Source organism: Populus nigra, chromosome 15, assembly GCF_951802175.1.
Source record: "Populus nigra chromosome 15, ddPopNigr1.1, whole genome shotgun sequence".
In the NCBI taxonomy this organism is placed as follows: Eukaryota; Viridiplantae; Streptophyta; class Magnoliopsida; order Malpighiales; family Salicaceae; genus Populus; species Populus nigra.
In genome coordinates, this window is record NC_084866.1 from 2,673,253 (window position 1) to 2,700,466 (window position 27,214).

At 32.3% G+C, this 27,214-nt stretch overlaps 1 protein-coding gene, 1 long non-coding RNA gene and 1 pseudogene across 5 annotated transcripts; 2 read left to right on the plus strand and 1 right to left on the minus strand.

Annotated features, from left to right (window-relative positions):
* The first annotated feature begins 675 nt into the window (after positions 1-675).
* Positions 676-1,743, plus strand: LOC133674664 (L10-interacting MYB domain-containing protein-like; annotated as a pseudogene).
* A 3,455-nt stretch (positions 1,744-5,198) lies between these two features.
* On the plus strand, positions 5,199-9,500 carry LOC133673723 (uncharacterized). 3 transcript variants are annotated; one of them, XR_009835046.1, is made up of 6 exons: positions 5,200-5,337; positions 5,938-5,989; positions 6,139-6,283; positions 8,022-8,273; positions 8,668-8,757; positions 9,280-9,500. It is a non-coding gene; the product is annotated as an uncharacterized LOC133673723 (long non-coding RNA). The 3 variants fall into 3 exon arrangements; XR_009835047.1 differs by lacking the exon at positions 9,280-9,500 and having other exon boundaries at positions 5,199-5,337; positions 8,034-8,273; positions 8,668-9,123; XR_009835045.1 differs by lacking the exon at positions 9,280-9,500 and having other exon boundaries at positions 5,201-5,337; positions 8,668-9,123.
* On the minus strand, positions 6,417-15,067 carry LOC133673722 (potassium channel KAT3). Of its 2 annotated transcripts, XM_062094594.1 has the most exons (13): positions 14,685-15,064; positions 11,840-12,055; positions 10,634-10,795; positions 10,503-10,560; positions 10,082-10,399; positions 9,560-9,799; positions 9,301-9,399; positions 9,188-9,220; positions 8,107-8,292; positions 7,902-7,979; positions 7,325-7,394; positions 6,993-7,142; positions 6,417-6,671 (listed from the first exon to the last, which is right to left on the minus strand). In XM_062094594.1, the coding sequence occupies exons 1-13, from the start codon at positions 14,864-14,866 to the stop codon at positions 6,562-6,564; spliced, it is 1,902 nt and encodes a 633-aa protein (XP_061950578.1). In that variant the 5' UTR covers positions 14,867-15,064; the 3' UTR covers positions 6,417-6,561. The 2 variants fall into 2 exon arrangements, with proteins under 2 accessions (XP_061950578.1, XP_061950579.1); XM_062094595.1 differs by lacking the exon at positions 8,107-8,292 and having other exon boundaries at positions 14,685-15,067.
* Positions 15,068-27,214: the final 12,147 nt, after the last annotated feature.

Here is a 27,214-nt window from a genome sequence, read left to right on the forward strand (position 1 = left end):
TTTTCATTATCTTTATTCCCTCCATGTATCTGCAGTTATTTCTGTGTTGGTTATTTGTTGTTGTTGTGTGTTGCTGATTGTTACCAAATAAACATAAATTAATGACACAATTAATTTCAATTGCTAAAGTAGAACATCCCCTGTTTTTTATGCTAATATATATACAGAACATCCCCTGCTTGCTATGTTAAATTGTTATTGTGTGCTGCTGATTTCTAAATACTAGTAAATTAAACAAATAATTTCAGTTGCTAATTAAAACATCCCCTGCTAATTGATGAAAAACAGTTATAGGTTTTTTCCACCGTGGGTAGGTTTTTATGTTCTTTCCCCTGTCAAGTTTCTTAGTTCACACTTCACATCATTCAATCTTTTTTTGAATTAGTTCTTTAGTTTCTTTTTTTCATCCCTTATCAGCATTAAAGCTGTTGTCAGCTATAGTGAATTGTGCTTTGAATTCTTTCTTGCATTGTCAACCAAGCTGCTATAGATAATTTTTTTTATTTATGTTTTCATTCCTTGTCAACATTCAACCTTTTGTTATTCTTTGGTTTACCTTTTTCTGCACATGTAATTTACTGTTCTGTTGCTATTGTATTATGGCCTTATCAGCATTCAATCTCTTGTTCATTGGTTAATTGTTTGTTTAATTTTTCATTGCATTGTCAACCAGCAATGGATGAGTCTGACACACATGATAAAGCTTCTTGGAGCAAGGCAATGTTGCACACGTTTTACGACATTTGCATTACAGCTATTGAGAGAGGCATGAGACCAAACACATATTTTGATAAAGCTGGCTGGAAATTTATCGTACAGTCGTTCAAAGATCAGACATGCCTTTCATTATCAAAATCTCAGCTTAAAAACAAATGGGATGGGATTAAAAAGGACTAGAGGGTATGGAAAAAATTAATAACTGAAACTGGAGTTGGTTGGTCTTCTGAACTTGGGACCATCTCAGCAACTGATGAATGGTGGCAATCAAAAATTCAGGTTAAGTTGCTAATTTGCAATAGCCCTGATAATTTTTTTTGTCATGTTGTATTATTTATTCATCTATTAGCATTCCTAATTACATCCAGCTGTCATTGCACAGGAAATGAGAGGAGCAAAGAAGTTTAGGCATGTCGGCATAGAGCCCTCGTTGTGTGCCAAGCACGATATCATGTTTACTAACATAGTGGCCACGGGAGAATATGCTTGGACTCCCTCACAAGGACTTTTATCAGATGAAGATAATGTGGCGGCTGGAATGAGAAGTACAACCAATGAGGATACTAACATGGAAGAAAGAAGTGGCAACTCTGAAGATGATGCAATCCTTGATTTCAGTCGGGATGTTAGCAACATGGTTGATGGAAGCAATGTCGCAAACAGTAGCAGCAACCCCAGCAGTTCAAAGAGAAAGAGTGCACATCAGACTACTCCTCAATTGCAAAAAAAAAAAGAGGAACTGGAATGGGAGCAGTGCTAGTTGCAAGTCTGGATAAAATTATTGAGACTGTCTCTATGCCTAGAGGGATCATAGCTCCTTGTTGAGATAAAAAAGGTTGTAGCATTGAAGAGATAATTGAAGAACTGCACTCTATTGATGGAGTTGCCTTTGGTAGTGCACTGCATACCTTTGCAACTAAATTCTTCTGTGCGAGGAGCAAGAGGGAGATGTGGGCTGCAATGGGTTGTATTGACAGAAAAATGTCATGGCTAAAAATAATGTTTGACCAACACAGACAAGCTTAGATGGACAAGGTCAGTTTTTAGCTTTTTACCCTATTCATGTCTTTGTATTTATGTTGAATCCTGTAGACAAGTAATATATTTAGTTGTCTGAAATATTTTCCACTGGTTTTACAGACTTCCTGTGCTGCAAATGTTACTGGAATTAGAAGGAGTTGCCCATGTTTTGGTGTATTTCCATAGCTAAGTTTTTGGAACCCACTACCATGTATGTTTTGTTATATATGTATGACTAAATAGTGATGTTGGGTTGGAATTTCATGGATGTTAATTTCTGAATTGTAGACCTTAATTATATGGATGCTTATCTTTCAATGTTACCTTAAATATGTGGATGCTTAGCTTTGAATGTTATGTTTAGCTTGTTAAAGTACTCCTTTGCAGTTCGGTTACTTTGAAGTTGAATGGTTGGTGATAATAAGTTATGCAACCAAGACTACTGCTTGTTTGTATTATACTTTGAATGTTTGGTTAGTTGCTTTTGAATGGTAGGTCTAGGTTGCTAATTTTAAAATTTTCAGTTGGTGTATGCAACATTTGAGTGTTTGGTATCTTGCTCTTGAATGGTAGCTTTTGAAAGTTAGGTAACAGTTTTTGAAATATTACTTCCATTCCTATGTATTTGTATATAAATACCAGTAAGTATGGGAAGTTATTCACTTGCATACTGTCAATTTTTTTGGGTAGAAACCGAATGTGTTAGTACCTGCAATGAAGAGTGGTTGTTTCTAATTGCTGGTATTGCTGATTGCTTCTATTTATACATCTGTAATAGGTAATTTCCATTTAATTCATTAGATTGCAGCCGATTGGTTAATGTTATGGCGTTCATGTAAAGTCAGTGTAGTTTCTTAGGTTTTTAAATGTTTGTTTATGGTGTGCATTGGGATAGTGAAGGGTAGAAAATCGTTAGCTTTGTTAGAGACCTCTGTCATTGTATATTATTTTACATAATGTCATAATTATCTTGTTCAATATGCTGAAGCAGCATTCCATAAGTAGAACCGGTTTGAATCTTAGGGGAAGGTGGCAAACATGGTTATTATTGTGAATCAGGCAATAGGGAAATGAAAATATTATAGTTAATCGTATGGCTCAGTTTTGGAAATGCAATTTTTAGTGATGTATGGTACAGTTGACATATTATTATAGTTAGCACAAGAAATGAAATAGTGGAAGCAGGAAATGAAAGGAAAAACAATTTGTGTGTGAATTGTTCATTGTTTCTGGAATTTCAATTTTGATATGTTGAAATTCGATTTTTTATGTTGTGTATAACAAGGGGAATTATAAATTTTAATTAGAGATAATATGCATTTTGGAAAAAGAAATTCAATTTCACTTTCAAAGGAGGTAAAAGACTGAATTGTAAATAAATATAGCCTTATAAAATTTACAAGTCGAGCAAAATTTCATTAAACATGGAGAAAGTGAACAATAACACTTATTTGCAAAAATGCATTATCCATTTGTTTTTTTGCTGTAACAAGTCGTACAATCTTCAATTATTCACAAAAAAATTTGTATGGCATGATAGATATGGATTCACACTGGTTTTCAATACTTTTTGAAGGGGATTATGATGACGTACTGAATAACGTTGCCGATTATGTTAATTATGGTAATTCTTCTGTAAACGATGGAGATTGTAGTGGTAATTATAGTTCTGATAATGACGACGACGACAATGATGATTCAGATGAGTTGTTTTGGGAAAGGGAGTTCGATGATCAGAAATTGATTTTATGCACGGCAGGTGCCGTAGCTTTACATTATAATACTTATATATATAAAGAGCCTTGTATGGATTCGTACAACACTGGAATGCAATGGTTGATAGAAATATTACATGGACATTGGACGCGCTGTGTAAACATGTTTAGGATGGATACGACAACATTTCAGAGTCTGTGCTTTATACTTGAAAACCAATATGGGTTAAAGGCATCTAGAAGAATGTGTGTTTTTGAAAAAGTTGGAATATTTCTTTATACAATAGCTTTGGGTGCTTCCAACAGGGAAGTTCAGGAGAGATTCCAACATTCGGGAGAAACAATTAGTAGGTACTTTAATGAGGTTCTTAGATCAGTTTGTTCGCTCGCTACAGATTTAATTCAACCTGCAGATTCCGGGTTCGTAAACACACCGAGGGAAATTGTGAACAATCCGAGGTATATGCCACATTTCAAGGTAATGTCCTACATTGTATTTGTTAATGGTGATTCATATTTCATGAATTTGTGAAATTTAATTTTTTTGTCAGCTCAAATTGATGTTATTTTGCTGGTTTATCGTATATTAGAATTGTGTAGGAGCTATTGACGGTACACATGTCCGTGCATGTGTTTCATTTGAAAAGCAAATCCCATTTATCGGCCGAAAAGGTGTGCCGACCCAGAATGTTATGGCTGTATGTAGCTTTGACATGCAATTCACATTTGTTTGGGCGGGTTGGGAAGGTAGTGCACATGATACACGAATTTTTCTCGAGGCAATTGACAATCCATGTATAAAATTTCCTAAGCCACCGGAAGGTAATAATATGTGTATGTGTATATATGATAATTAATGTTATTTTGTTTTTTTTTTTGTAATTTTCAGTTTAAAACAATTATATGTTTTTTCAGGGAAATACTACTTGGTTGATTCGGGATATCCTAATGAATATGGATTTTTAGGTCCATATAGAGGTCAGAGATATCATTTGCAAGAATTTAGGAGGCGAGGACAACCATAAACTCGTGAAGAAATTTCCAACTGTATGCACTCTTCATTACGTTGGGTGATAGAACGAACATTTGGAGTTTGAAAAAAAAGATAACGAATCCTACAGAATATGCCGGCCTATAATTACAAGGCACAAGTTAGAATTGTTGTCGCATCCATGACAATTCATAATTACATTAGAAGAACTTCAATGCAAGATGTGGCATTTATGGAGTTCGATCGCCATCCTGATTTTGTGCCCGATGATTTTCTACCTGATGTGGCTTCACATTCACAAAGTGAAGGACACTAAATGCCTTCGTGAATGAAGTATGTACGTGATGAGATTGCTGCAAGTTTAATGACACAATTATAAATTATTGCTCTAATATGTTTAGGTCTATTTGCAAAAATTTATTGGTTGTAATGTTACTTCATTAATATTATGAATTAAATCCTTTTAGGTAATTATACAATAAAATAAAATTGAACCATAATTTGTAACCAAACACATTAAACAACTTTTTTTTCAACCTCAATTTTAATCACAGTTTTAACCAAACATATATTTTTTCAGACCAACCTCAAATAAAAGCACTTTTTATGAAACTAATTTTTTCAAACCACAACTACAACAGCCACCACAATATCAAACGCACTCTAAACACAAAACACAATGGAGGGTGTATTTGACATTTCCCAATCCTGTAGAAATTTTAAAAATCCCGCTGTATTGATTCCCTTCACTTCACGCTACCTCTGGTTCCACACCTAGCATCCTCTCTCTCTCTCTCTCTCTCTCTCTCTCTCAAAAAGAAGCTTTTAAAAAATCTCTGCAATCCTAGCCTTCTTCTTCCTGCTACTTCATTAGAATCTCTTCTCTCGTTTACGGTCCGTCTCTCTCTTGCTCCGCCTCACGTTCATTTCTCTCCATTATTTATTCAAATTTCGTTGTTATTTTGAATATCGTGTTGATTTTGTTCTTATAATCACACCATAAATTATCATTTTCAAGATTTTTTTTTATTAATTCAATTTTATTGCTTCCAGTAATCGGTTTTATTTAGGTTTAGATATCGTACGATTTCACGCCCTTGATTTCTGGTATTTTTTCAAAAATAATTCAGGCCGTACAAAATCTTGTTAGTGTTTACTAGAATCTGTGTGATCGAGTGAGGTTAAGCTAGATAAGTCGAGAAAAAAAATTAATGACATAATACTCAGAGAAGTCGGTTTGTTAATGATAATGTTTTGCACATCGATCTCTGTTTGGCTGTGATTAATAAGCATATTTTCCCGATTTAGTAAAAATAAAAAAACAGTTATCTCATGACTTTTGGTCACGTGGAATTTTGAATAAACTTGAACTAATATAGTAATATTAGTGAAATAAATATAACCCTAATTAGATTAAATGTCATGTTTCTTATTCAAGAAATTGAACGTGAAATTTTATGTTGCTTTTTGATCATTCTATTCTCTTGTATGCAGATACGTCACGGCAGTTTCAGATGGGAGTGGACAACATGCTTAAGATGATAACGTGAGTTAATCATAATCAGCATAAGAAATTGTTAAAATTGCTGTTACTGTTTTAATTTCTGAAGAAATATGGCATAAGTGGTTTTTTTTTTTTTTTTTCGGTTTGTAACTTCTCTTTTGCTTCAAGTTCTGAGTTTAAACTCTGTGCAGTGAAATTGATCAAACCGCGTGTGGGGTTATGGAAGAGATAGGGAATGCAGAGATACTGCTTTCGAGAGGAAGAAAAGCTTGGAGGAAGAGAAGGAAAGGTTTCAGAAAGCTGCTTATGCTGTACTAGGCATGCTCAATAAGAATTGTAAGCTTACAAGTCTTGTGCTGTTACCTTTTATGTTTTTAGTAGAGCTTGGCATTCAGAGTGTAGCTATTGTTTTCCATTCATTTGAAGATACTGTATCGGTTAAGTATATAAAGGCACAGACCCATCAACAGTCACAAAATATGTACTTAAACATAGGAGCATGTATTTCCCCCCCTTGTCATATATTATACATCTCAAACTTTTAATATGTTTCTACAAAATTCACTGAAATGAGCTGCACATGGAGGCTGATGATGGAATGTTGGTTTTGTGTTTTAAGATTCAAAAATAAACAATCGATCATTCTCTCTTAAAGCATCCAATTCTTCCACTTCTGAACCATCCTCCATGAGAATTTTGTTTCCACGCTTGCCGAACTTCTTTTCTGCATCCGTCAAATTTAGCAAGGTTTAGCTTCAATTTGTGAGCAAACAATGAATGAATTCGGACTTTTAGTGATATAGGACACATGATGCGAACTTGTCATGCTCTTCATGCATTTATCTGGCCTTTCTTTGATGTGGGAACGGAGATTGTCTTGGGCCTTTTGGCTCCTCAATTTTTGAAAATCTCTTTCCAGTTAGTATTTTGTCAATTGTATATATGCTTCTTTTTTAGTGTTTGAAGACATTTCTTATATTTTTTATTAATTGTTAAAACCGATATCAGCATCTGAGAATAGATACTCGTTTCACACCCATGTTACCTGCTACATTGAATAGATCTTCTATAGAATCGGGCAAATGTATGAGCTTTCCGTTTGTGTCCCCCGTTGGACTTTCATTTGGATGATGCCCATGTATTATCACTCGTGTGGGATATTTGCTTGCTAATGAAGTAGAATCTTCTGGTGTTCCTGAAAACGCATGGGATGAAGCTCAAATCTTTCATTAGTTGTGAAATCACCAAACCCCCTATCCACCCAAAAAAAAAATCTAAGATTAAATGTAAATTTAACAATCTTTATTTCCCATCCTTTTTTTCCTGCTTGGCTGCTCTATGATGTTTGAGCAGTTTTGGTTTAAGTGTCATTTTTACCTTCTAAATTTGTTTCTCTTTGAGAATTTACTGCATCAGAACTTGGCAACTCCTCATTTGCTGTTGCTTGCTGCAAGGAAAAGATAATGACCGTTATATAGAGAATACTAATTAGAACTGCTTTCCAGATTTTATATTGGCCAAACTGGTATTATGCATTTACCAGAAACACTATAACATTCAGTACAATCCAAAACATCTTTTGGAGTGACTTCGATACATGTCTGGGAGCCAGTATTGATAAATAATAAATCTGAAAGGCCGGATCAGAAAAGTCTGCTATGATACATGCAATTTCAAAGCTAGTTCTGAATGTCTTGAGTGATGCTGTTAAGATTTTTTCTTTTCTTTCTTTTTTTGGGTTTATACGTTGGTAACTTCAATTACAATTGAAATGAGGACAATACACTATTCTCTTGTATCATTTAAAAGCAATTCAAATTCCAATGCCATAAAAGGTTTATGCATAGTTGAAAACAACCTTTGCCTTTACTGGCAGATAAGTGCATTAAGATGATTCTGTTTAGTCAAAGTATTTGTTTAACACAAGTTAAATTGATTGAAGATAGAAATATACCTCTACAGTTGTGTCTCCCAGCAATTCCTTGAGAGAGGGTATTTCTTGTTGCATCTCTTGTTTTAAGTCCTTCATGTACTGCACTCAAAGAGTCATTATAAATAACTACATCATCTTCAGTTTAAATTGCAGTTCCGATTCATGTGCTGGTGGGCGTACAACTGATTATATTTGGTCATGCAATGAGACAAACAAGTTCTTTAACCTGAGTGAAGTTGGAGATAATTGTTTTTCCATCTTCACTATGGGGCTGCACCATTTGCTTGAGATGATGATGACTGAGCCGGATGACCTGGGAAAGTCTCTTGGTCCTCATAGTAAAAGGCTGTGGGATGTTAAACACAACCCCTATTTCCCCTGCCACATCTGAAGGTCCTATCTTTGACAAAACCTGAACATCATGAACATATAGTGTAGATTTGTTTTGATTTTCGCTATCATTTCCTGAGAGCTTTCTCACATTAGTTTGCCTATGCTATCCTATTTCTTTAAATTCAAGAAAGTATCAATACTAGGATAGATGAGATGTGCAGAGATCACTTAAGAAATATTCTGTACCTTTTGTTGTGGCCATAAACATTATTCTGCTTAATATATTTGCATTGTGACTCCTTGTCTTCTCCTATTATTTCCCAGTTCTATTACATCTACTTATCATTTATGCACTATTATCACAGGTAGGACTGGAATTTATTTTCCGATATTGTGCCTTGAACTTTATATATAGTGATTTCCTGAACCTTCTTTTGTTGATCTGCCACAACAGGATTCGAGACAGGATCTGTGAAGCATTACCCTTCAGGGATTTGCATCCCTAGCATCTGCTCTTTGGATAAAGTGATGTCTCAATTAAACGGTATGTGTGACTATAGCATGATTTCTTTTCTAAATATATTCTTGACTGCCAGGAAAGTTCCCGAAGCCTCCCCAAATGACCACTTCTTAAATAAAAAGAATAGCTGCTGACTGGTGATGATAAAAACGTACTTGCAGAGTCTTTGCTACATATACGCAGGATGAATCCCCTTTACAATCATCTGCAGTAGACTTTTCCTCTTTCATCTGTTATACCCCAGGATGGCCTAACCTAGTTCAACTTATATGCACTATGTAGAACATGCATCATGCATAAGGTGTCATCGTTGTGCCAATAAATGGGGTATTCACTCAATCACTAACATATTTTAGCGATATGATTATCAGATAATTTATTTCTTGACTATTTGGTACTAGAAAATCCAATTTATTTCAGGAAGTGATGTTTTGATGCATGTATTTGAAATTACCTGCTCTGTTCCATTCGTGTACACCAGCACGTCCTGCAATTTGAGTCACAATTCAGATTTTATATCTTACTTTACATGGATGAACTTGATAGATATGTGAGCATGGGGCGTACCAGCGTTCCAGATACTAAGATGTAAAACTCTGTGGGAATCTCGTTTTGTAAAATAATTTCAACCTTAGGTGGAAAATATTCTGCTTTCATTTCTGTTACCTGGAAGAAAGCACAAGAAAATCCAGAGTTAGCATTACTTTGTTATAGGTATCAATCATAATTTCTACCTTCTGTCTTAATACAACGGTGTCTTAATACAACAGTAGCTATACCAGTGTCTTTACTGATACAAGTTTTACGGAGAGCAAAGGGCATTTACCAACTGGGTAAGAAGATCTTCAGAAACTCCTTTGAATAGGTAGGTGCTTGCAACAACATCATGGAAAAGATGTAGAGCAATGCTGGATCTGATTGCTTTTGGTAAGTCCTCTAACACTTCTTCTTGCTGCAACTCTGCTGTCTTGAACTTGAGTTGCATATGTGCTAGCATTTGCTCTTTCAAACCTTCTGGGAGTCTATTCTTGCTTGCATATCTTAATATCTGATTGATGGCATTCCTCTGCGAAACACCAAACAATAGTAGATTATTAAGTAGCACAATGCATTTGTGTTCTGTTTGATTGTTCTAGCTGTAGGATTGTTATATAGACGGAAGACTCGACCGTGACTTGAGCGTTCCAGTTTTAGGTTGTTAAGGCGTGTTTGGTTAAGTAAAATTAGCAAGCAAGTGGATTAAACTCTAGAAGATTCCAAATTTTATAGATATTCAGAGTCCTGCAGAAACCTTTGACAGAATCTGTTGCATAGATACAACATATAGGCAGGGTAAAAGAGAAATTACCATAGCAAAAGTACGGACCGCAGCATGGACAATGAGATTTGTCATGTTTCCGATTATATAAGCTGTGAGGCCAATGTTGAATAGCATGTAAAACATATTAAAAATTTTCTCTCCTGTGTTTACTGCATGCAAGTCTCCGTAGCCAACAGTGGTTAGAGTGACAATTGACCAGTAAATGGAGTAAGTGTAACCCAACCAAATGCTTCTGTGTTTGAAATCTTTAACCTGAACTCCAATCCATGTATTGCCTGCTGTTTTATGATGGGCAGCAAGCCAGTAGTAGAAGCATCCTGCCGAGTGAACCGCAAATAGTGTAACCTGCCATGGATGAAAGATCAAGTCTTGATGGGAATGAATGAATGGCGCAGGGCGTATAAAACTCAAAAGTTATTGTAGTGGCGGTGAAGGAATTGACTATTACAGTGATTAGTTTCATTAATCTGGTATAAAAGTAGCTGAAGCGTGTGTCTTTCTCTAGCCTGTAGAAAATAAGTTGATGATTAGTGTAGAATAAGCACACCCTCCTCTCTGTTAGACAGTAGTGAGATTTACCTTTTGTAGAGTTCAGCCACACGCCTGAGTCGCCAAAGCCTAAGCAAGTTGAGGAAACCGAAGGCCTCTCCTTCGTGCATTTCGCCAGTTATGATTCTATAAATGATTTGAAATGGTAGAGTTGAGGCTACGTCCATGGGGAACAATAACCTGGTGATATACCTGAGAAAACATGGGAGAAGAGAAGTGTTATCTTTCAAAACAAATTTATTACTAGGAAAATAAATGTTAAAAAAAATTATTCGGTATAAAGATTATAACGGAAAAAGTGTCAAATCATTAGATTAAATCTTAGCCGATTCTATTATGAATTTAATTTAGGGTTTATTTTACAATAGACATCTCAAATCCCTCCATAATTAGGAGTACATCTTCAAGGATCCTCGAGCTAAATAATATTTTCCTCCAACTTTTTAACTTGCTTTCTCCCTCTATAATTGTTATAAGTTTGAGTATTCATATGAGATCATGCATTGTTAGTTCACATTTGTATAGGATCAGCAGTTGTATCTTCGAGAGTCTATCACCATTAACTTGCTGCTTTAAAAAATTTTCTTCAGAGAATGCACTCTACTTTTAAGAAAAATAGATTTATACGCCACGACCAGTACATTTATTTTTTGAATTTTATTTTTAATATCGATATTAAATTATTTTTCAATATTTTTATTCATTTACTTCACTGTTTCCTACAAGAAATCCATGATTGCATAGTGTCAGAGAACAGGTTCTTAGAAATGTAAAAAAGATTTTTAGAAACTAAATTCAAAAAGATTTTTAGAAAAGGTTTAGAAACATGAAAATATTCTTTGGCGACAAGGAGAGTTATTCTAGCATAACTTTAGGTAATGGTGGTTACGCATTGCAATGAGTACTGTGCAATTGTTGTAATTCAAGTCATTGCAAATTAAATTGACTATCGAGCCATAGGGATATCTTGAACCCAGTGGTTCAAGCAGAGTTTATTTTTTAACTCGACATTAGCATGATTTGTTTGAACGCATAGATTTTTTTTTCAAAAAAAGAAAAGAAAAAAGATTCAGATGCTTTCAACCTTTGATCACTTGACAGAAATACCCTACCGTTAGAAGCCACCCAGTGATAGTTCTGTCATAAATTTATGACAGCTTCTTCTATTTTTAGGGCTAAACTGGAGTAATTTGTTGTGAAATTAAATGAATGTGTTGCTATGATTTGGAATCATACCGTGCTGCAATTTTCTTGTGATCATCCACAAGAAGATAGGTCGAATTGTCCAAATAAGCCACAAAGAAAGTTAAGACAATATCAGCGGCGAAGAAGGCATCAACCACCAAATCTACGGGCAAAAGTGCTCCGGTAGCGGCTTTCTTAAAAGCCAGTTCAAAAGGAGATGCCCATGCTGAGTATACCACCAACACCACAAGGAACGTTTGCCACCACCTGCATCACATTAACATTAATTCTTGTCACGAATGAAGCATATAATTAATTACTCGGTAAAAAGCTTTAGATAAACATTGTAGCATTTGTACTTGTCAAAAATTATTTTTGCATGACGCGAAGTTCCTATAGAAATTCCTATTAAATTAATTTTGTATATTCTTACTCTCAATCAGTTCCATGACTTGTATTTCCATTCAAGTTATTAAGTATATTTAGAAAAAAAGAGAAACGACAAAATTTGAATGTTGTTAAAATACTTATAAAATTATATGATTTTACAATTTAATTTATATTTAATATGCAAAATCAATTAAAAATTTCAAATACCAATAAAATTGGATTGAATTCAATGTAAACTTGTGAATTTTACTAATTTTCATAAGTATATATTCTACATTAATTAACATATTTTTCTCTTAAACTAAACAAAAAAAGCCTTAGCCCACTTCTCTCTCTCCCCCTCCAATCACCAACACCAATCTCTTTGTTTCTTTTTTTCTTTTTTCCCGTTGCGTCTTAAGATCAAAAAGCTTGGTAAATGACATGTTTAAGGGTTACCGGTAATTTGATATCCATTTTTTATGTGGTTTTTTAAAATTTATTTGGTATTGTGGTAGTGGTTATTTTTTAAAGTATTTTTTGCTTGAAAATATATCGAATTAATATATTTTTTTATTTTTTAAAATTTATTTTTCATATTAGTACATTGAAACGATATGAAAATAATAAAAAAAATTAATTTGAAATAAATTTTTATTATATATATATATATATATTTTTTTTAAAAAAAATGTTTTTAAAAAATAAAAATAAACAGACTCTTAATTTTATTAATTATTTGACTGCATCTGAGGTTTTATGTTGCCATATGGGGTTATAACTGAAATTATCATTTCTTCTCTGATAAACAATGTGTTAATGATTGTCTTTGTTCTCATAGGCACACCTGATACCTTGATTCCTTATTTTTGTACTGCTTTACCATACCGGAAAAACGAAAGCCTGCTCCTAATGACTGTCTTTGTTCTAGTATTGTTTATTTTATTTTTATCTTAATTATGTTATACTAATATTTATATTTATATTTATTATTTGATTAAGATTATCTATATAATTAGTTAAAAAGTTATTTATAATTTAATAATCTGAATTTTATTATTTTTCATGTCATGAAAATTGTTCCACAAATGTTCGAATTGGTGAATCAATTTTGGCTCGGTGCATTCGATGGACTCATTGGAACATGGAAGTTAGAAATGTTAGCATGACTAATCAGGAAATTTTTTAATCAAATTGTTTTTTTTCTTTTTTATTATCAAAAATAAAACCATATTTTCTTAGAAACAAGGAATTTTGTCCATGTTGAGTTAGAGATTCATTTGGTATTAGTATTTCCTATCTCTAAAAAGTCTCAAATCCCTATTTTGAAAAAAAAAAAAAAGAATTTATGATTATGTGAGTGGAGACATTATCACGTGAACCCTAGTTCACCAACTAGATCATGACGAAGCTAATGATTTTTTTACATATTATTAAATTTGTCCATATTATTTTCTTGATTGACGTATTGTTAATTATTTCATTCCATGATACTATTAAATATGAAAATATTCACATTTTAAATATAATTTACTAAATTGATGATTAGACAAATTTAAAGTTTTGTAATAAATTTGCTGGTTGGTGCATGATCTTAGATAGCGAGCTAGGTTTATTTCGTGAGTTATTATGCAATATACAATTTGAATTATTATTTTTTATTTTTTATTCGATTTAATTTTTATAAAAAAAAATAATCAAAATGAAATTTTTTATTTTTGAGAAAATGGGTATAGCCCATTTTCATACCTTAAGGCCCAGCTACTTTCCATAAAATCTCAAGTAAATCATCGTCCACCTTGAGCTTCGAATCAATGTGTTCATAAGACAAATCATTTTCTTGAAGCATACATATAATATAATATTCCACAGGATACCTCGAGACCAGATCCCTACCAGCAAATCTAAGCTTGTAAGAGTATTCTACACTCTTGTAAGAGTCAAATAATTTAATTGACCCGAGTACTCCTTGGTCCCCATCTATTTAATGTTCGTTGAAATTTGGATTTATGATAGCAAGAGGTATTAATAGCGACGAACTAGACCAAGTTCCTCCCCTCCCGATAAAAAAAATAAATTAAAAATGTGTTAATTTAAGAGGTCCGACGCTTTAAATAATTTAAATTTAGCCCCTATTACCCCATCTCACGGATGAACCATGAACACTCACGGACGCCAACTACAAGCTATGCCCAGTACCGCTCAATATAGAAGTAAATTATATATAGTTTTTTTTATCCTATAATTTTAATGCTATTTTCATTTATTTATATTCTTCTTCAAATTAAAATCGTTAGTCATGCACATCAATTTTAATGCTATTTTCATATATACATATATATAGTCCCTTTAAAGTATATATATATATATATATATATATATATATATATATATATATATATAGACAAATATCTGGCTGAAAAGAATGGAGTTTTATATTCATGAACAAGAAATCGTACTGAATTAAAGAAGGTGGCCGGAAAAAAATAAAACTAAAACGGAGAAGAAATCAAGCAAGTAAACTCACCGGTATCTTCTATCATATGGAGCGATAACATACTTCTTCAGGTGTAAGTAACCATCATCAACAACAGTTCCAAAAGCCGGTAAGAGGCTGCTGGAAACTGAGGCTAAGTTCTTTGTGACGTCTCCACTCGAACGCCTTCGAAACGGAAATGGCAACGGTGACCTTCTTTCCGATCCGGACATTATTGGCCGGACCCCTGCGTAAATATTAGGCGAAAGGGGGGGAGAGAGAGAGAGGGAGAGAAGCTCAGAAAGAGGACTTCGTTCTCTGTATGTACAAGACGTCTTCCATTTGTGTCTTGGACTCTGAATAAGAAAAAATAGTGCGAGGAGGGTGGTGATGACCTTTCATAGAATAATAATCAATATTGTATGCTGGGAAGATTGTTTTTTTTTATTAATTTTGGATTTTTCTATATATGTACAAGACGTTGAAAACTATTTTATTAAATAAAATGTGGAGAGTTGACAAGGCTTAGCCTCCGATTAATAAATTTCCGTGCAATTATAGCGGCAAGCGCGCCAATGGCATTTATTATTATTATTATTATCAATATTCAATAGTAATAAATTAATAGTAATACATTTCCTTGCAATTATAGCGGCACGCACGCCTTGGCATCATTGGAGCTCCACCGCCATGTCTAAGCAATTATAAGTGACTTTATTTATTTATTTATTTATTTTAGTTTAATTGTGAGTGTCTGGGTCAGTTTGCACGCACATTGACTAATCTCACATGTCCTTAAGTTAACAATCATGTAAGCCTCCAGTGATCATCATATAAGCAACCACAGAGCTCAAACCTGAAATCACAGAAAAATTAAATTTTTTGATCCTAACTTTTTATCACTAGACCGCCTAAATCGTTACTTTATTTATTGTTATTATTATTATATGGTGCTATTGACTAGTGCTGCTTCCTGGCAATATATTAAACCAATAGCCTGCCAGTAACTCTAATTTTACCGGCACTAATTTTACTGGGTGGAGACATAACTAAAACGAAAGCAGCGTTGAAAATCACAGCATAGCTTTTCTACTCTGTAGTGGCGGCACTCTCCCGCTCTAGGACACACCCGTGCGCAAGTTCACTAAACTTTTTTCTTTTCCGAATAACACCAAACATTGACAAAATGGACTCCACTAGTAAACCACACTTTAGTGCATGTTTAGCTGCTGTTTAATTTATTTTTTCGTCAAATTCTGAATTAATTTTTTAATATTTTTAAATTATTTTAATAGGTCAATGTAAAAAATAAATTTTAAAAAATAAAATAAAAATTATTTTCATATATTTTTGAATAAAAAATACTTTAAAAAATAATTATTATTATATTTTTAAATATTATTTACAGAAACGCCGTCACTTGGTTATTAATTTTAAAAACATATATGATATGGAAGATTTCAGGACAAACAACTTTAGGTTGTGTTCATGGGGTATGATAACACAATTAATTACTTGGTTAGGGACACATAATTAAAAAGATTAAGGTATATAAATTTTTAAGGTTTATTCAAGATCTAGTTACACAAACATTCAGAAATTCTAAAGAAATAATATTTTTAACGTGCCGTCAATGAATTATTATAATAAATTTACATAAAATTATTATTTTCAATTGATATCCAGGTATCATCAACAAATATTTAATTAAAAAAAATTAATACTACTATCTAAAACCCACGAACCCAAACTAGGTGGAATTTAGAAAACAATACCCAACATTCCAGACATTGAATCTAAGGAAAGGCTTACATGCCTAAAATACTAATATATTAATTGTTATCGAGGGAGGATAACAAAAAAGGAAATTAAAACTTGTAAAAAAAAGAAAAGGGTTGACTACATGCTCTTGATCATATCAACATTTTAATTAAATTTTATATTCAAAAGGATAAAGTTGACTTTCTAAATATATTATTGTTCAAAAATTATACAATAAGCCCAATTATATATATTTTCCCATTTTTTTAACCATATATTCAAATGTTAGGTGTGGATAAGATTTATATATATATATATATATATATATATATATATATATATATATATATATATGCATGCGCGGGCAATATTATTTTATTTTTATTGCTTACGACCTTCTGCATGAAACATGAAACCTAGAAGACTTGTTCTATTGACGAGTGTAGAGGAAAATCAATCCCATGCACAGCTCAGCTTGTGCAAAAACAAAAACCCTAAAACTAATAACCTTTAATGTTCCCAATAAATTACTCTATGTTTTTTAACTTCAGGTTTTTTTACAGTAATAACAAAGTCCCAATTAGTTGCAAACTAGTTATCTAGGCGGTGCTTTGCTTAGGTCAGATAAAAAAAATTCAAAAAAAAAAAATCATTACCGGGTAAGAAGATTAATCATGATTATAAATTCAAAATAATGCCCCAATAAATATCATTATTATTAAAATGCTATTTTTTTTAACCATATACAAAGTCGGAAATCTAAAAGATAGACATTGAATAAAACATTTAATCATGTCTATGAGTACCCATCAAAGTTTATTTATTTATTTATATGATAACATTTTTTATATAAGAAAAAAACAATAATTTAAATTTTATTGAAACAAAATAATTTTTTAGTGTAACTCTCATTAATATCGATCACTTTTACAAATAAATACTTTTTTGTTGTTTTATATCATTTATTTAATGAAAATAAAAGACAATCACTCTAAACATAAAAAAATCTTAGACACTTTAAAATAAAAATAAAAATGTATATTTCTAGTTAAAACTTTTTTATCTTATTAAATTGTGTGGGTCACCTCAATTTGGCTTTCTTACTTGGCTTAGGTTTCAAATTAAATTGCATGGAAATTAAACTAATATGACCTAATCAATTTGGTGCCTCCAACCATAACTTGGTTGACCAGGTCAAAATCAAGTTTTACTATAAAAAAACTCTAGAGATCGTTGTTTTAATATTGTTTTTACAAATATTAATATGATGATGTTTTGAATGGACCCGGGTCTTCAGGTGTTGCCTAGCTATTCGGTCGACTAGGGCAAACTCGATTTGCTTCTTAAGAAAAAAGCTTAAAACAACATCGATCTAACATTTTCTTTAAAAGAATATTGGGATGATGATATTTTGAATAAATCTAGGTCAAACCAAGTTAACCAACTCAACATGGGATTTAGATCATAGCATTTTCCATTTTCAAGGAAAAAAATAAAACCAAGCCTGAATGCCTAGGTTGATTTCTTTGTTTTTTTATTTTTATCATAGAAACAGATAATATGTCAATCATCTTATTTTTTTAAATAAATAAATAAAACAACACATCATCTTGAAACCAAGTTTTCAATCACTACAAAAGTGTGGTTGGAAAATTGGGGTGTAACGTTTTGGACCCTAAAAACCTATTTTGACCTGTTTTTATATGAAAATATCTCAAAAGCATCCTATAAGCCTTAATACGCATTTCTAACCCCAAACACCCTAAAATTACTCTAAAAAACAAAAATCAATTGAATTAGAAAAAAACTAAACGGATCCCAATCTACTTTTTCAAAAACACTACCATTATTAATCTCTTCTAAAAAAGACAAACCCATTAAGAAATACTGTTTTCAGTGCCAAAAAATGGCAAAACCAAATATTTTCTCTTTTCTCTACTGTTTTTCGACAACCCTTTCTCTTCTGCCTCAAACTTAAGGACTGATACAAAGGAATTAACGGAGGCTCGTATAAGCAGTAAAGTAAATGATTAAAGAAAATACAGTTTTGGACTAAAATGCATAATTGAAAAATTAAGGGACCAAAAAAAAATTAAAAAAATCCCAATGAAATGTTTTTAGAAAAGGCATTGACAACATAATAAAAAAGGTGGTTATATATATTTATTTTTATGTCAAATTTAGTCCCTTGAAATTTTAATTTTTGATAAATAACAAAACCAAAACCTATCTTGCCAAATCAAACATTAATTTAACACTATAAAATCTTTTCAACACCTTGAGAATCTTATAGGAAGCAATTCAAAATAAATTATGAGCTCAAAACCCCATTTAACCCAATTTGTAAGGACAATTAAAAAAAATAACTAGCAAAAAAAGACAGAACACTATGATGCAGGCGAAAACATAATTACGTTAACAACAAGCATATAAAAACTGAGTTTGGTCGAGACTAGGGTTACAACACGAGCACCCTAAGTCGTTTTATTTCTAAAATAAAAGCTTAATGTATTATGCTTCTTTAAGAGGTTTACATCTTCTTAAATAAGTCCAAAATTGACCTCTATTAGGTAATAACATCAGAATCCCTAAACAAAAAGAAAAATAATAAAAAATCAAAAGTTATGACCTCTTATTGTCACTATATTACTTTAGAGCGACTAGACCTCCTTTTAGGCCTAACCTTGCCCCACTAGTACATAAAAGACGTCAAGTGATGTATATTAAAGACATAGAAGTCTTCAGATGACTAGGGATGCGAGGTATACATGTGTTATCTTTTGTCTTCTACAACACCTCGTGAAAACCTATCTTACTTTCCTTCAGCTTATTGTGCTCTCTAACTAAATACGTGTCATGAATGAGTACTGCCTACATAAGATCACCCACCTCAAACATCACTCTTCGGCAATGAGCATCAGCTAAAGCCTTATACTTGGAATTGTTGTATGCAATTGTTTTCCTGACCTGCTCATGAATTTCCTACGAGTTGCCTAGCATACCTTCAGCTTGAAAGCTCAATCATTCAATATGAAAGAAACGGGTGCTAGCTTAAGCATTATAGAAATGTTATTCTCATAGACTATCTCGAATTAACTCATTTGGGTGATTTGATTCTAAGACTTGTTATAAGCAAATTTTGCTAGCGGCAAGGTCATATCCTACTATTTTTGGCTTATCTTCCACCAAACTTCACAATAAGTTTTTGAGGCTACAATTAACCATCATTGTTTAAAGATGATAAAAACTGTTAAAGTTCAATTGGATGTCTAGCTTTCTCCACAAAATCTTTCAGAAGTTAATCATAAACTTGAGATCTTTATCTAATAAAATAGGCTTAGGGATGCCATGTAAGCAAACCACCTAGTTAAAGTAAATATGGATTTTACGGGATGCATCCATGGTCTTCGAACATGCTATAAAATGGATCATCTTCGAGAACATGTCCATAAGAACAAAAATAGAATCCATGGCTTGTTAGGCATGAGGTAAGCCTAACATAAAGTCCATGCTAACATCCAGCCACAAAGCATCACAACCAGTAACAGGTTGTACATCATCACATTCCATAAGAACTTCTTGGATCTTTGACAATTAATACATCTTTTCACAAAACTAGATACTTAGCCTTACAACTTACGTAAATAGTAATATGATGATGTTGGGGCCAGTGTATTGTCCATGTCAAGGGAATTAGCAGTACATTTAAAGATAAATATGACAATTACTTTCTATATTTGTAAATATCTTATTTTTTTCTTTTTTAGGATACTAGTTGTACTTTAGTTGTTAAGAAAATATGTATATGGTAAGTTAGATATTTTATAGGAGCTAAAGTTTAGCTTGGAATCATATTTAAGATAAATAATGATTCTCTAAAGAAGTAACACAACTTTTCTTGCTCAAAGTTTTCTAAGTTTGTCAGTCACACCTAAAGTGTCCCTCACAGTGCAACTCGGGGATGATATATTCCTGTAAGGAGCAATTCAAAATATATAATTGCAAATCACAAAATAAATATCCATTCACAGGCACTCAATTATCTCACTTACCTCTATCCATCAATTCTGTATAAATATCCATCGATATCTCATTGGCACACTTTGTCGTGACTTATTTTTCCCTACTGGTTCTTTACTTTAGCTCTACACGTACAATGAAACTAATTAGGCTAGTTACCCAAATATTAGAAAATCTACTACTAGTTGATGTATTTTTTTTAGAAATGCAAGAAACATGATTGTCTCCAAGTCATCTACTGAGATCTAGTATCGTGCCATATCTGCTACTTACTTTATGATTATTTGGCTTTATGGTCTTCTCACAAAACTTGGTTTTTTTTTTAACCTACACACCAGCATGTTAACAACACAAGTTCCATCCGAACTGCTATCAATCATGTCTACCATGAACACATGAAACACATAGAGGTTGATTGTCACTCCATACAGAAGGCCTTTGACCATCAGGTTATTACCCTCCCGCATATCACTACTACTCTCTAGATTTCAGATATCTTCACAAGATTCATGACTTGTTAGCGCCATCATTTTCTTGTTAGAAAATTGATGCTCGTGGACTTACCAACATCAATTTGAGAGGGGATGTCAAAGAAATTTGTTGTCTATTTAAAAAAAGATTTGGCAATTACCTTTTATATTTGTAGATATCTTACTCTTTTCCTTGTTAGGATACTAGTTGTAGGCTAGTTGTTAGGATACTATGTATATGGTAGGTTAGCTAATTTATAGGAGCTATGCTTAACTTGTAATCTTATTCAAGATAAATATCGATTCTCCATAGAGGGAACACAACTTAACATATTTACATCCATCCATCCATAAATATTGAAATGCATATCCATTCACAAGCACTAAATTATTCCGCTTACATTCATCCATCAATTCTGCATAAATTTGTTTGAACGAAGAATCACTTAAATATAGTTCTCGAAAAGCATCAAATCATGTCACTTGTGTACATGTAGTAATGAGTTAAGCAATTCATGCACTGAGCGTGCCAACCACTTTGCTTAGGCTACCCAATTGGTGTTTTAATGAAAAAATAAATTTCTGGAGAAATAACACTCGCTTTGCAAGCCTACTACCAAGCTTATGTTGCCTATTTATATATTTAAAAGCTTCATGGTCTATGATGATAATAAATTTCAAATCATATATGAAGTAGTTTTTTTCTAGTCAGCTAACTTCTCATTGAAAAAGAAAATTGATCGTTCATCCTGGCTAGTAACTCTTTATTTATCTTAAATACATCACAATTTACCTCAAATAACTTGTAGAATTCAGGCAATGCCAATACATGAGTCATGTTTTACTAGGAGTGAGCATTTTCGGTTTGGTCTAGTTTTGGGCCAAAATAAATAACCAAACCGAAATTATTATTTTTTAATTTTGTGAACGGAAACTGAATCGAAACCAGTTCAAATCGATCATGTTCGGTTTGGTTCAGTTTTTTTCCTTCTTCCAAACCAGTTTAAACTGGTTCGTCTTATTTCTATTTCCACAGTTTTGTGCCTATTTTCTTAACAAGCTAAATCGGTTAGGCATGCATAATATCTAGAAATCCAATCCTAATTTTCTTTTCGTTAGATCCTTACCTAAAAATTAAACTTTGCGCAAAAGATACACAAAACAAAAGGAAAGAAAAGAAGTCATTTGACTGGAAAAAAAGGGAAGATTAAAAGATATCAATTATTCAAATGTGAAATCAGAACGAGAGGAAACCAATTACAAATAGTTTACATAGATCCACACCATCTATTGAAGTGTGGTATTTTATACTCGATCTCTTCAATTAATAACCAAACTCGATGCCCAATTGTTGTCCTCACAAGACCAACATCAAGAAAAGCACAGAAAAGTCTTTTACTAGTTTGACATAATAATCTTCTTCGGTTACATGGGTATAAAAAATTATATAAAAGTTACAAGTTTATGCGAGAAATAGAAAGAAAAAGGATAAAAAGATTAAAAGCAAAAGTAAAAGTAAAGAGGTGCGTGCCTTTTAGGAGAACTAAAAGAATTAAAATCAAAAGTGAAGAAAGGTGTGCCTTTGATAGGAGGATAGAGAAGCATGGAGCAGCAGGTGCCTAACAATTCCTAACAATTATGGGATGTAGAGTATAGAGGAAAATCAGAGAGAAGAGAGACGCATAGGACAAAGGGAGGGGGCGGTTGATTGTCTTTAAAGAATGCTACTTTAGGTTTAGGGTTATAAAAAAATATCTTATTTATACTTGTTTTTTTTTTAAGTGTTGGCTTGGTTGAATCGGTTCAGTTCAATCGATTTCAGACTTTGAAAACCGAAACCGAATCAAACCGGAAATTTTTTGTAATTTTTTAATTGGTTAATTCTATTGTTTTTCTATTTGGTTTCTTTGGTTGTTTATTTTTTTATTTTTTTTGGTTTAATTAGTTAGATTTTTTTTGTTCACCCCTATGTTTTACTTGAGGAACTGAAAGGTAGCTTTTGCTTCAATCAATGAGCTAAGGCCTCGTTTGTTCGCTGGAAAGTAGTTTTTTTTGGAAAGTGAATTCCGGGAAAGTATTTTCCGATGTTTGGTAGTGTAATGGAAAATAAGTTGGAAAACACTTTATAGTGTTTGATTATATTATGGAAAATGAGCTGAAAAATAACTTATTAATGTTTTATTTTTTCAAATTTATTAAAATAATGAGGAACAAATCTTATAAATTAAAAATTTGAATGGGAATGAAATTGAAAAAAAATATAATTTCATAAATTATCTCAGATAAAATAAATAATAATCAAAATAATAGAGATCAAATAAAAAATAAAAAAATTAAAAGATGAAGAAATTAAAATAATAATAATAAACATTTCATAAATTATTTTAAATAAAATAAGTAACAATCAAAAGAATGAGGACCAAATTTGATAAATAAAAAATTTCAATAAAAAAATGATAAGGAACAAGCAAACAACAATTATAAAAATAAGGACCAAAGTTAATATAAAAATTAAATTTTAAAAGATAAAATTAAAAAATAAATATTCAAAACAAAATATATATAGCAATCAAAAGTTTGAGGATCAAATTTGATATAATCAGCAAATAATGACATTTTTAAATTTTTCACAACTTCCGTAAAGTGTTTTCCACCCAAATTTTTCAGGAAAATACTTTTCTGAAAACCAAGCTAAATTGTTATTTGACTGGAAAATATTTTCCGTTGACCAACTTTCTTAATGGCAAACAAACACATGAAAGTTTGGAAAGTGTTTTTCCGAAAACCACTTTTCAAAAAATAAACACTGCTAAAAAAAAAATACTTTTCTAGAAATCAAATTAAATTTTTTTTTACTAGAAAATATTTTTCGTTAACCACCTTTTATAATAATAAACAAATACAAAAATATTTAAAAAATAATTTCTCCACAGCTACTTTTCAAAAACGAACATAGCCTAAATTTCAAATGAATCAAAACATCACACTCATCAGTATCATTACCATCGAGCGCCACCACCTAAATTCCAACACGTGCAATTTCTCTCATGCGCGCCTACCTGACTTGTTTAGAATTGTCTTTTATTTCAAGGTTTGTATCCATACGCGTCATAGTTGCGTAGAGTTTGCGCCAATAAATATAGCCATCATGCCAGAGATCTTCGGAGAGCTGATTGGTTGTCAAATAAACTTCATAGCATGCTTAGAGAGTCAAATATACTAAACTTACGGGAACATTTCTTACAAGTTTCTCTCTCATAATATGTTCCTTTCAATGAGGTTTTTTCTTCATTTGAATGCTATTGGAAAGCTTGCGTCCTCAAATTGGAAGTCGCCTCTACTCGTGTCACTTTCCTCGATAGTTGCCATAAGATCTTGCTTTTGTAGATCCCCGTCTTTATGGAATTTTTCTTGCTCAAACACAAGGCAGTTTCTACTCTGCAATTTAACAAGGGGGGTACTGTGACGAGAAATATCGTGCAGTTACCTTCGCATTGTCTAAGTGTTTAACAGCTTCCTCTTGTGAAGAAAAATTCATGAATAACAACTGAATACAACACAGTCCAGCAACGTCATGATCATCCTTCTTGATTTACCTGAACCAAAGTGAACCACAGGCCTGTTTGAAGGGTGATTGAATCAAAATCATAAAGTCAACAATATATCACCAAACCCTTGAAATAGTCCAAAGCTATGGCATAGTACGTACTGCTGGCTCGAATTTCTCCCCGGTGCATCAATATGCTGATGCGAAGTTGACAATATGGCAAAGAAATTAAGGGTTTCTACTTTTGAAAGGAGTGAAGCCTCCTCCTGTCTCTCCAACTGGGCCGCCACTTTTTTTTCATGTTCTGTTTTTCAGGTGCTATATATCACTTTCTGAAGGTACTTTCATGTCAGGTTTAGGTTACCTCATGTTCTCTTACTGAGCAACTGTTTTTGTCAACGACAATAATGAGAAAGAAAAAAAAATCTGACAGCATGAACAGAGATGTTGAAATGTAGAATCATGTTGAAAACTAAGATTCACATCTGAATGGAAAGAATAAACATATTTCATATACAAGAAAGGTAACTGTGGTAAAAGATCATGCCTTCCAGATATAATCCGATGCCCGAGAAGTTCTTTTTATCTTAAAAAAAAATCTGACAGCATTAACAGAGACATGTTGAAATGTAGAATCATGTTGAAAACTAAGATTCACATCTGAGTGGAAAGAATAAACATATTTCATGTGGTGAAAGATCATGCCCTCCAGATATAATCCGATGCCCGAGAAGTTCTTTTTATCCTTTTTAAAAAAAGAAGAGAGAAGCGAGCATGAAAAAGAGAGTTCCATTTACCTGAAACTGGTATGGATAATTGAAATGCTTATGAGTTTCAAAATAGGAGCAAATACGTGCAAGGGCTGCAGCAGTATGCTGGTTTACTGCTACATCCTGTTGTTCTGCAGACGCTACTCTTGTCGATATCACTTCTTCAGGAACATTCTTCAAAAACATCTTTTTAGCGTAAAGAAGGTAAAAAAAAAGAAAAAAAGTTCAAGAAAAAGCTGTCATGTGATGACTCACCAGATATTATTTGATCACTATTAAATTAATTAGTTAAAAATTCACATGTTTCTGGCAAGACCGCCATTAATTACAGGTATTTCTAGTCTTCCTTAATGCATGCATGTCAGTGTCAGTGGTTTTTTCCCAGAAAAATTTTAAAATTACTTTATTGGAGTAATTATTCTGCAACTGACAAGGAAAGTCAAGTTTTTTAGCAGAAGAAAGATTAAATTTCCTTAAGATTTCAGTTTCTTTCGGATTACGATTTTAAAATGCATGCATGCCCCCATCTTTGTATGTATATCATCATAATAAATATGGATTAGCTAGTGTGGTGTAATCCAGAAAGGTGTAGAGTGCTGCCGACAGGAAAAAACTACTGTAAACTTTATTCCCAGATGAGTAAAAGATCTCTGCAACCCTATGGGCGTCGGCGAATTTGCCGAGCCACATAAATTACGCGCTGTGCGTGCTTGATTTCTATTTTCTTATGGTCTTCTACCTAATCATTCCAATCCTAATAAAAATCCACAGAGAAAAAAAGACGATGGCAGGTGCGGCAAGTCAAGTCCATCGCTGTCCTTTAACACTGAACTAGCATGAAAGAGGATGCAACCCTACGAGCACCAGTTCTCCAGGCTAATCACAGGCAGCCGGGCTCACGAAAGTTTTAATGAGGTGATATTAAAAATATTTTTAATTTTTTATATTTTTAAATTATTTTAATAAACTAATATTAAAAATAAATTTTTTAAAAAACTTTAAACTGCAACTAATACAAACAACCCAAAGCCCAGCTCACGAAGGTTTCAAAAGCCCTCAATATATCGTGAAATCCCTCTCCCTTCCCTGGTATTCACTATTTTTTTATTTAAAAATATATTAAAATAATAATTTTTTATTTTTTAAAATTTATTTTTAATATAGTATATCAAAATATATACATGAGAACTAAAAAATATTAATTTAAAATAAAAAAAATATTTTTTTTTAATTTTTTTAAAAATAATTTTAAAATATGAAAATAAACAGGCGGTCCACAGCTGCCCCGGGAGAAAATTGTCAATACCTGAAGACCTTAAAATAAATTTACTTTCTAATAAAAGAAGAAGAAGAAGGCCTCAAGCTAGAATTTAGAAAGCACAAAAGAAAACCAAAGAAAAATCCCTTGACTTTAGCTTTGTACGGATATTCTCTCCAGGCCATCTCAAGTATAGGGCCCCATAATCCAACGGTACTGTTTGTTGTCATGTATATAAAGATTAAATTGAAAAAAAATAATTTAATAAAAAAATTAGAAAAGAAATTGTCGAGAGAACGAGGACCACGTTTAAAAAATTAATTTTTTTATTAAAAAATAAAATTAAAAATAATTGAAGTTTATAGAAAAGGCAAGAAAAAAATTGAAGAAAAAAAAGAATCATTACCAAATTTAAAAAATAAAAGATCTAGATTGAATAAAGCAATTGAAAAAAAAACTTAGAATATGGCTAAGAATAAAAAAAATTAAAAAAATAAGGACTAATACTAAAATATACTTAACTAAAGGGATTAACCTAGAATTCTAAATGTCAGATTCAAATTTTGAGTGAAAAAAGAGAAAAGAAAAAAGAAAAAAAAATGACTAGCAACAATTTGCTCGACCAAACCAAACAAATTTATAACATCAGTTGATGCCGAACCACTGCGGCGTCCTCTAACATTCCTAATTGTTTTTTTTATATTTTATTAATTGTTATAAAAAACTAATTTACTCCCCAACAACCTTATTATAAC